Source organism: Astatotilapia calliptera, chromosome 11, assembly GCF_900246225.1.
Source record: "Astatotilapia calliptera chromosome 11, fAstCal1.2, whole genome shotgun sequence".
Taxonomy (NCBI): Eukaryota; Metazoa; Chordata; class Actinopteri; order Cichliformes; family Cichlidae; genus Astatotilapia; species Astatotilapia calliptera.
In genome coordinates, this window is record NC_039312.1 from 10,374,467 (window position 1) to 10,385,741 (window position 11,275).

The 11,275-nt window shown below is 39.6% G+C and overlaps 1 protein-coding gene across 1 annotated transcript; it reads right to left on the minus strand.

The window, feature by feature from the left end:
• Positions 1–4,637: 4,637 nt before the first annotated feature.
• On the minus strand, positions 4,638–7,855 carry LOC113032825 (C-C chemokine receptor type 1-like). Its single transcript, XM_026185966.1, is given in 4 exon segments — positions 4,638–4,727; positions 4,730–5,541; positions 5,755–5,898; positions 7,737–7,855. Coding segments are annotated over 4 exon segments (1,020 nt in total). The 5' UTR covers positions 7,744–7,855; the 3' UTR covers positions 4,638–4,670.
• Positions 7,856–11,275: the final 3,420 nt, after the last annotated feature.

An 11,275-nucleotide genomic window follows, 5' to 3' on the forward strand; every position in this document is an offset into this window, starting at 1 on the left:
TAGCGCTTTAGGGAAATGTTATATGGGGCCCAGAGTAGGAAAAATACAACCACTATACAGATGATCAGCTTGACAATCTTCTTTGCAGTCCTCATGTTTACCAGCCAGCAAGGGAATCACGAGACTCAGCACATTTGTGGTGAACAAATCATAACGCTCCCATATCATAACGCTTTCTTCAGGATAGTCACACTCCACTCCTTGGGATTCCTGTTCTTTTGCCTTTCTAAAGATAAAATCTGGCAGAGACACAAACAAGCTCAGGATCCAAACGAGCACGGTCAGAACGATGGAAGCCCTCATTGTGCGAACCCTGTGAACGTGCACAATAATTGTGTAGCAATCCAGCGTCATGACAACCATGAAGGTGAATAGGCTGTAATGCTGGTGCAATATTTCTTTCGGTCTCCTTTTCAATGATTTTCCACACAGATCTTTTTTTTCTTTTTGCATACCATGATGTTATGTAACTTGACAACTATCTTATTAAAATAGTATTCATATATTGAGTAGCTTCAAAAAATACATGTTTGCGGGTGAGATGATTGTAGATGTTAGCAGATATAAAGGACACCTTCAAAGCGATTGTGGCAGTGCGTATCTTTTTACTTTTCACAAAAGATGTTAAAATCAAAAGATCTTTAGACGATATAAAACAGAAAACATGAATTATGGTATAATTTCAGTTGCAACATTAGGATTTCTGTATTACTGTTAAAATGTATTCACCCAACATATCTCAGTGGTGTCTTTTCCAACCACGTGAAGTCAGGAATTGCACTTCAGCTGCTTTTTTCGGTTTTACTGTTGTTATCCTATTAGATATGTAGAAATGAACAATCTGTCTCACTGTCAGCAGTCTGATAAAGAAGAGCACAAAACAGAAATGCAGAATTCACTTCCTGTACGTGCCCAAGTGAGATCGTTATCAGGAGTCTGTTCAACATCTAGACAGACAAAAAATACTTCAAAGAACAACGAAGCATGCAGTGACACAAATTGACACCTTCACAAAATGACTGCTGGTTTTTACCTAATGTGTCACAAAGTTTAATATTATCATTTTCACTACTGTTATTATTTGTTTCTTCTTCTTCTTGGTCTCATGGTCACATCACTGCTGCACAGCATAGACTCTACGCTCACAGGATACTTTAGTTACTTATAATGTAGATGCAACAAGCTGCTGAATGTATTTCTCTGAGATTTTCACGATGGTTCATTGTAGCATGTCTCAAGCTACAGGAAACTCCAGCATGATGCTGCAGACACAGTGTTTGCTGGCCAACACGTGACCTTGTTATTGCGTAGTTTGACTGATTACTGTCGTGCTGCTTTCATATAGCTGCTATATGAAAGCAGCATCTATATTATAGATCCAATCACTCTGTTCAGTCTTCTCTCTCTCCCCACCCACACCCATCCCAGCTTGCTACTGCTTTAAATATGGAAAAGACCTGACCTGTGCCAGCTAGCCTGCCCTGCCACTGACCCCAAAACTCGCTACAATACCTCTTCCCTGCAGCTGAGCCACAAGCCACACTTCACCACCAGGGAGCCTAAGCTACTGTAGCCATTCTAATGCTCTAATAACGTTTGACTGATGTACACCCCTCCCTTATCAGCTGGAACAAAATGGCCTTAGCCCTATGCTCAAGGCATCACTATGGAGAACAGTTTAGGGGACACTGTTCTGTACCCTAAACTAGATTCGGGGCAGCCCTCCAGGTGAAGGTGGTCAGAGGGCTGGTCAGTTCTGGTAAGTTAGGTACAAACCTGTGGTAATAACCGGCCAGCCCCAGAAACTGCCTCACCTCTTTTGTTGTCTTGGGATCCAGCAGGTCCCTACTTGTCTTTAGAGCATCTCAAAACATTATTTATTTTTTGTTTTTTTGAAAATACTTCTTAAATGTTCTGAGTGTATTTTAACATCTTATCAGGAATTAAAGACCTAAAGTTGAGTTTAACTACTTGACTTACTTAACTACTCATAACTGTGTGAAAGAACATACTCACTGCAAATGTATTCTCAGAATGAACAATGGACTTCTTCAATATGACTCCACTTTATGACGCTCATTTGAAGTAAGTTCAAGATCTGCATTATCATTCATTGTTTTCAGAAAACAAAATCAGGATACCAGTTAAATGGATGCTTGGCTTGAATCAACTCAAGTGGAAAGTTAATGACAAATATAAGAACCATAACCAAAAAGAAGTGTATAAGGCTATGCATCCGAAAGTAATGGGGAACTAGATAGAAATATCTGAATGACAGCAAGACAAAGTGCAGGTCTTCTAAAGAAAAAGATCTGATGTCTTTGTATGCTTATTTTGGTTTGTTTGTTTGAACTTGTAGGCTCAAAAAAATGTGTGAGAAATCAAACGCTTTCAGGTTGCTATAAACAAATGATGACAAAGTATCCAATACACTTGAAATTCGTAAAAGAAATTAGCATTTTATAAATAATGAGCATTTACATCTGAAATCTTGTAAGATATAATAGTATATACATATATACTTACTTCCCCTTTCGCCCCTCTACCAAAGGCCTGGGAGCTCAAGGGTCCTGCATAGTATCTTAGCTGTTCCTAGGACTGCGCTCTTCTGGACAGAGATCTCCAATGCTGTTCCTGGGATCTGCTGGAGCCACTTGCCTAATTTGGGAGTCACCACACCTAGTACTCCGATTACCACTGGGTCCTTCCATGATTGTTCCTCACCTTCCTCCTCATTCTTTGGTTTCTGCTGCCAGAGGTATTCACTGAGCACGCGATCGTTTAAAGTCAGACTGCTGACTTTAACAGTCTTAAAGTCAGCAGTCTGATGATGAGGAGTACAAAAAAACAAAAAGCAGATTTCACTTCCTGCATGTGCTTAAGTGAGATCATTGCAAATACTTCAAAGAACAACACAGCATATGGTGACACAAATTCACACCTTACAAAATGACTGCTGGTTTTTACACAACGTATGAGAGAGTTTATTATTATCGTTTTCATAAATATTATTATTTGTTTCTTCCTCTTCTTGGTCTCACTGTCGAAGATTCTACACTTACAGCACAATTTAGCACAAACGTTTTCTATTCTGATGCTTACCATGAACTTCAGGAGGTCAACTGGACCTCATGTGCATGTCTAAATGCTCCGAGTTGCTGCCACGTGATTGGCTGATTAGATATTTGCGTTCATGTGCAGTTGAAAAGGCATGTTTTGTTCTTTTTATATGAGGAGTAAGTGTATACTCATGCTCTCTTTTAATAACATGCTATATGTTAAAATATGAAATCTCCAAATTATTTGATTCTACATGAAAAAACCCATTATTTTTAAATTACTGAACTATTATTCCCAGGTAATTCTTGATGCAGTGGCAAAAACATTTATTTTTACATCTAGAAGACTCGTCGTGTCTTTATTCTTTTTTTTTAAAGATTAATTTAATTTTACGAGATGAAGTCGCTTGTTGCTGCTTTTCCTGAAATGTCCTTCCCCAGATAAAGAGTTGTTTTGTTTGTTTCTTTTTTTTTTCAGATATACTTCTTTAAAAAATCTATAATACTAATCTGTATAAACAACAGTAATTAGAAAGCTTAACTTGATCAACTTTCCCTGAATATTCTAACTGTTTATGAAATCCACCTCCACTAATGGTCGTCTATATGACATCATGCTGCTGTTTTATGAATGTGAACAACTACCTCCATCTCAAAGAACTTTTGATCTTCTTTCTTTTCATCACTGTTTACAGAATTTCTCATTGCAATAACAATAAGAAACAAACAAACATGTTAATAACAAAACTTCTTCTCAAAAGGAATAATGTACTTCTCCAGTGTGACAATCCACTTGATGACCTTCTTTGACATAAGTTCAATATCTGCAGTATCATTTATTGTCTTCATAAAGCTATAATACAAAATGAGGATAAGAGATGATTGGATGCCTGACTCCAATCAGCTCCATTGGCAAACAATGACAAATACAAGGAACCACAACATAATACAACAAACAAAAGAACAATATCAGGCTAAACATCAGAGAGCAATGTGGAAGTAGAGAGAATTACAATTCACACATGCAGCTATTTCAGATCTTCTTTTGTACAAAGATATACTCGGAAATTGTTGTATGCTATTTTTGATGTGCTTCTATGAAATTGCAAGGTCATAAAAAAGAAGAAGAAGAAAGTTACACATTGAAATAAACAGCAGGTTCAGTTTAACAGACCAGCAAGTTTAGTTCCGCTTGAGGAAGGAAGGGCATTAAAAAGTGAGATACTCGAGATTCTGTAAAGCAGCCAGCACAGCTAACAGGTTAATTTTATAAGTAGGCAGCATTTACATTTAGAATTTGATAATTAGAGTCGAAGGTAATTAATATACTGTAAATTGGCAGTGCTAACACACATTAAAGGCATTGAAGAAGTAATGAGTACATTTAAAATCTAACAGTCAGGGGAAGAAATTACTGTAAGTTCAAAGGTGTACAAACACATTTCGAAGGTGCCACACAGGTGAAGAACACTGTGGTATTTGTCAGATAGAAGTGACCAAATGAATGAAAAAAGTATGAGACACGGTCTGCAGTAATAACAGGGTGAAACATTCATGTAAAAATACTTACAACTGCCCTCCACCTCCTACAGTTTAAAGGAGGAGGTGATTTCAGAGCCCCTGGACATAACTGAGCTCCTCCTGAATGAGCTGTCTGTCAGATCTCTGCTGTAACCAGGCATCAACTTTTTCAGCAGCTGCAAGGCTCGTCTCATAAACTTCTCTCCCACAAAAGCATAAATGATGGGATTCAGACAGCAGTGAGTGTAAGCTAAGGCCTCGGTCACTGTTATAGACAGCTTTACATTTTTGTACCAGGTTTCATCATCAGGGATTATTTCTCTTTCCTGAAGGAACTCCAGGAAAAGGGAAATGTTATATGGAGCCCACAACAAGAAAAATACAACCACTATACAGATGATCAGCTTGACGATGCGGTGCTTCTTTGCAGTCCTCATGTTTATCAGCCTGGGGATGATCCTGGAGTAGCAACCTACCATCACCAGCACGGGAATCACAAGACCCAGCACATTTGTGGTGAACAGGTTGTAATGCTCCCAGACTTTGCTCTCCTTGGGATAGTCACATCCAAACTCCTGGTACTCCTCTGTTTCCTGTATGAAGATAAAATCCGGCAGAGACACAAACAAGCTCAGCATCCAAAAGAGCACGGTCAGAATGATGGCTGCCTTCTTTGTGCGATAACGTGCAACCCTGTGAGCGTACATGATGATCATGTAGCGGTCCAGCGTCATGACAACCATGAAGAAGATGCTGCTGAAGAAGCCAATGTGGTGAGAGCCAGAGATCAAACGGCACATGAAGTCTCCAAAAGTCCACTGGCCGACCCTGGTATTGTGAGAGAAGAAAGGCAGCATGAAGACGAAGAGGAGGTCAGAGAGAGCCAGGTTGAAGAGGCAGATGTCTGTCAGGTTGCTCTGATTGCGATGCTTCACCAGGACACACACCACTAGTCCGTTACCTTTGGAAGAAAATATACAATAAGTGTAAATGTCACACTGTTACATATTCTTTCTGTCTCTTTCTCTCTGTCGGTCTCATGTTGTTGTGTTGCACATAAACACACCTGCATACAGAGTTTAGGCCTAAAACGTGCTTTCTGTTCCCATAAGGGACAACAGGTCCCTGCAATGTGTAAATACAATACAATCCCCACACAAGAAGACACACCTACCTATGAAGCCCAGGATGAAAACCAAACTGTAGAGAGTGGCAAGAAACGCTTGGCTGAATTCCTGTACATCGGTGGCTGGAGCATAGTCTCCATAATCAAAATCACTGTAATTGCCGTAATTGTCTTCTGTGTCATTATATTCTGCTGAGAGAGAGAGAGAGTAGGTATTTATTATTTATTTATTTTATTCTTTTATTTCTCATCACAAGCAGTGAAAATTAATAGCTACAGTGTATTAGTGTAGACACATGGTCATGGTAGAGGTGAGTACAGTTTTAGACTAAAACAAAAGGTTAGTTTGTCTTCCCCCCCCCAGAAATTAAAAGAGCTGGAGTTTACAATATTCATGTCCATGTTTATTGTTTAATTCCGTCGCCCACTAAAACACCTTAAATGCGATTAATCAAGATTAATTAACTACAAAACCTCTAATTCATTAAAATATATGTATATACACTCAACAAAAATATAAACGCAACACCTTTGTTACTGCTCCCATTCCCCATGGGATGGACGTAGAGACCTAAAATTCATTCCAGATACACAATATAACCATCCCTCCCAAACAGTGGTCACAAATCAGTCCAAATGTGTGGTAGTGGGCACATCTGCTATATTGAGATAATCCATCCCACCTCACAGGTGTGCCACATCAGGATGCTGATCTGACATCATGAGTAGTGCACTCAGTACCTCAGACTGCCCACAACAAAAGGCCACCCTGGAATGTGCAGTTTTGTCTCACAGCAAAATGCCACAGATGCCACAAGCAATGAGGGAGCGTGCAATTGGCATGCTGACAGCAGGAATGTCAACCAGATCTGTCGCCCGTGCATTGAATGTTCATTTCTCAACCATAAGCCGTCTCCACAGGCGTTTCAGAGAATATGGCAGCACATCCAACCGGCCTCACAACCGCAGACCTCGTGTAACCACACCAGCCCAGGACCTCCACATCCAGCAGGTTCACCTCCAAGATCGTCTGAGACCAGCCACCCAGACAGCTGCTGGAAAAATTGGTTTGCACAACCAAACAATTTCTGCACAAACTGTCAGAAACCGTCTCAGGGACGCTCAACTGCATGCCCGTCGTCCTCATCGGGATCTTGACCTCACTCCAGCTCGTCGCCGTAACAGACTTGTGTGGGCAAATGCTCACATTCGATGCCGTCTGGCACGTTGGAGAGGTGTGCGCTTCACGGATGAATCATGGTTCACATTGTTCAGGGCAGATGGCAGCTGAGAATGTCCCAGTTCTTGCATGGCCAGCATACTCACCGGACATGTCACCCATTGAGCATGTTCGGGATGTGCTTGACCGGCGTATACGACAGCGTGTACCAGTTCCCACGAATACCCAACAACCTCGCACAGCCATTGAAGTGGAGTGGACCAACATTCCACAGGCCACAATTGACAATCTGATAGACTCCATGCGACGATGTGTTGCACTGCATGAGGCAAATGGTGGTCACACCAGATACTGACCGGTTCTGGGTCCCCAGACCCCCAATAGCGCAAAAAACTGCACATTCCAGGGTGGCCTTTTGTTGTGGGCAGTCTGAGGTACTGAGTGCACTACTCATGATGTCAGATCAGCATCCTGATGTGGCACACCTGTGAGGTGGGATGGATTATCTCAATATAGCAGATGTGCCCACTACCACACATTTGGACTGATTTGTGACCACTGTTTGGGAGGGATGGTTATATTGTGTATCTGGAATGAATTTTAGGTCTCTACGTCCATCCCATGGGGAATGGGAGCAGTAACAAAGGTGTTGCGTTTATATTTTTGTTGAGTGTATATCATGTCCCACCCCTAATAAATTGTGATACAATTTTAAATTACAGCATTTGAATTTCTACTATGTACAGCCTTAACAGATTTAACACATTATAAACATGTATTTTCAAGAACTCTGAAAAATGCTAAACTTTAAATATATAACATTTTTGTATTACTTTTAAAAGATATTTACCTGCCATGGTGATATCTCAGTGATGTCTCAGGTGAGGTCAGGAATTACTCTTCAACGCTTCTTGTTTTTCGTGTTTTATTGATGTGATCTCTTTAGGTGTGCAGGGATTAACTAACAGTCTTAAAGTCAGCAGTCTGATAACGAGGAGCACAAAAAAAGAAATATAGATTTCACTTCCTGCATGTGCTTAAGTGAGATCATGACAAATACTTCAAAGAACAACACAGAATATGGTAACATAAATTCTCACCTTTACAAAATGACTGCTGGTTTTTACATAACATATGAGAGAGTTTATTATTGTCATTTTCGCTACTATTATTATTTGTTTCTTCCTCTTCTTGGTCTCACTGTTGTACATCAGTGCACATCATCGATTCTACACTCATGAGACACTTTAGTAGTATGTCTTGCACGTATTGGTTTGGACCAACTTTTGTCTTCAGAACTACTCTAATTCTACACAGCATTGATTAAACAAGCTGCTAAAAACATTCCTTTGAGATACTGGTTCATGTTGATGTGATAGTATCACACGGCGGCTGTAAATTTGTTGGCTGCACATTCAGAACCTCCTACCACATCCCAAAGCTCTTCAGTTGGATTAAGACTGTGGTGACTGTGGAGCCCATTTGGGCACAGCGAACTTATTGTCAGATTAAAAAAGAGTTTCAGATGTTTGGACTCTGTGACATGGTGTGTTATCCTGCTGGAAGCAACCATCAGAAGATCGGAACACTGTGATCATGAAGAGATGCACAGGGAGATGCACCATTCTGCCAAATTCTGACTCTACCATTCAATTTTAGGAGCAGAAGTTGAGATTAATATGAACTGATGACATTTTCCAATCTTCAGTTGTCCGAATTATGTGGTGCAAACTGCATCCTCATTTTCTTGTTCTTATCTGAGGAGTGGCATCCAGTGGTCTTAAGCTGGTGTAGCTTATCTACTCAAAGCATGTTTTACATTACATTCTTTCTATATATTTTGGTGTAACAAGTTATTATTTTAGTTACTGTTGCAATCATTTTAGCTGAAAGATGACTGACCATTTTCATCCAGATCACAAAATATTGTATTTAGTGATTTTCTGTAAAACTGTGTCATGGTCCTGAGTCTGATGACTCAGTGTTTTGTGTTTGTTAATATTATCTTATGTTCTTATTTATTCTGGTTATGTCTTCTGTTTGGATTTGCTAGTTTTTAGGTTTTGGTTTTGTATTCCCTCTGTTCCTGTTCAGTCAGTTCTGAGTCTGTGTCTCTGCATGTGTGTTGAGTTTCCTGTTTTACTTTGAAGGTCTGTGTCTTATGTCAGTGTATTCAGTTTTGTGTGCTCCTCCGTCTTTTCTATGTAATCAGTGTCAGCCGTGTCTCCCAGCTGTTTCCTCTTAGTCCTGTTCACCTCTTGTATATAGTATCTGTGTTTTCCCTTGCTCGTCGAACTGTCGTCCATCATTCTACACTGTGTGTCCCCTCTGCCAGCTTGCCTACCTGTTTAGTTTTTTGTATTCTCAGTTTAGCTACTTTTCTGTTTTGTCTGAAATCCAGCAATAAAGCTGAGTGTTTTTGAGTTTACATTTCCCTCCATAAGTCCTGTTTGGCACTGTAGCAATCAGAATTATTGTCTGAAGGCAGATCATTATGGCTTTGCCATGGTCCAATTCATTGATCTTTATTATTATTCTTTCTTTATTTATATGGTCAATATCAGCCAGAATATATCAGATTTTATTATTTTAAAAGTAAAGGAAAAAAATACAGTTTGCAATAAAATTAGAACATTGTAATAAAAGGTCACTTACGACCAACAATGTACCTTTAATGGTGCAACCTGCCTGCAATGTCACAATCACCTCATAACTCGCTCTCACCAAAAGAAAACAGGTGCCCCTTTTTAAAAAACCAAATCCACCCCAGATAAATACAACCCCACAGGGGCATTGGTACCGCTGTAATCAAGTTATCTGACAGCACTGAGCAGCTCCTTCAGTGGCAGGCTGCGGCACCCATGATATGGAACAGAGAGATTTCGCAGGTCTTTCCTTCCAGCTGCTGTCAGATTCTACAACATGGTCTCTGCAGATGACCACACATGTGCAGAAGGAGACACACGCACACACATCGCATACACAATTGCAGTTTTTCCTACCACAACAAAGCATTTTATTCTATTTTGTACTGTCATTTATTCTATTTTGTACAGGTATGTTATTATGTTTTATCTTATCCTATTCCATTGTATTTTTTTTACTGCTCTTAACTCTCTGCTGTGACCAAAAAAAAAATTTCCAAATGTAAACTGTATCTTATCTTACACACAGCCAGAGATGGGCAGTAACGCGTTACTGTAATCTGATTACTTTTTTCAAGTAATGAGTAAAGTAAGGGATCACTATTGCAAAAACGGTAAGTAGATTACAGTTACTTTCCCGTAGGAACGCTGCGTTACTGCGTTACTAAAACCGTGATTTTTTGCGAGAATGTCTCACGACAGTGACGTAAGCGAGTGCGCCGTTAGTGACAACAGCTGTGTGCAGATCAACAATGGATCACATATCGATTGTGGGAGAGAATATGAGCGTGCAGCGTTTAAAGCGTGGAAGTACTGACCTTACTTTCAGTTTGATTCCATAAAACGTGACAAAAACATTAGCGTCCATCGTGCGTGGGAAGAAAACTTCTTTTTACAGCGAAAAAAACCCCCCTAAACTTCCAAGCAAGCACCGAGTGCGCAACGACGTAATGGGAAATTCACAGAGAAATTCGCGGATTCTTCAACTGACCGCGGCACACCTACACCAGGGTAAACCTCCGCCTACCGCAGTCCTGCTTTACAGGTGAAAATAGAGCAACAGGACCGCTGAGTCTTTGACTTTATTTATTTTCTGCTGTGTTTTACTTGCATCTATTTGAAAGACTGAGTGTAAACACAAACAATATTTTATTTTATGTGCTGAAATGTGCAGAAAATAGGTTTAAATGTTAAACAAATTTATTCAAGTCAGAGAATGTAGCATATAATTAAATTTTTGCTTGATGCATAAAGTTAAAAGATTAAAACGGATAAAACAAATTTAAAAAAAGAGACTTTTCCATTTGATTACATTTTGTATGATGGATTATGTAGAAAAAGTAGAATTGGGTTGAAAGATCTATCGCTTTATCACCTCTTCAGGTTGTAAATCGTGTTTTTAAAAAGTAACTAAGTAACTAAGTAATTAATTACTTTTGAAAATAAGTAATCAGTAAAATAACGGGATTACTTTTTTGGGGAAGTAATCAGTAATTAGTTACTGATTACTTTTTTCAAGTAACTTGACCAACACTGCACACAGCAAATCATGTTCACCATGAGCACCTATGAAAGACTTAATTTCCATATGGTGTGTGCCCAAGTTAAAACAGGAATTGCACATTGCCTGACTAATACTGCACCTTGCCAAGTGAACATAAAAAGCAAACCCAAATGCAAAAAAAAAAAAGTTTTGAAATGCGAATCTTACTTCTCCTGAATGAGGTGCTGTACCAGGCACCAA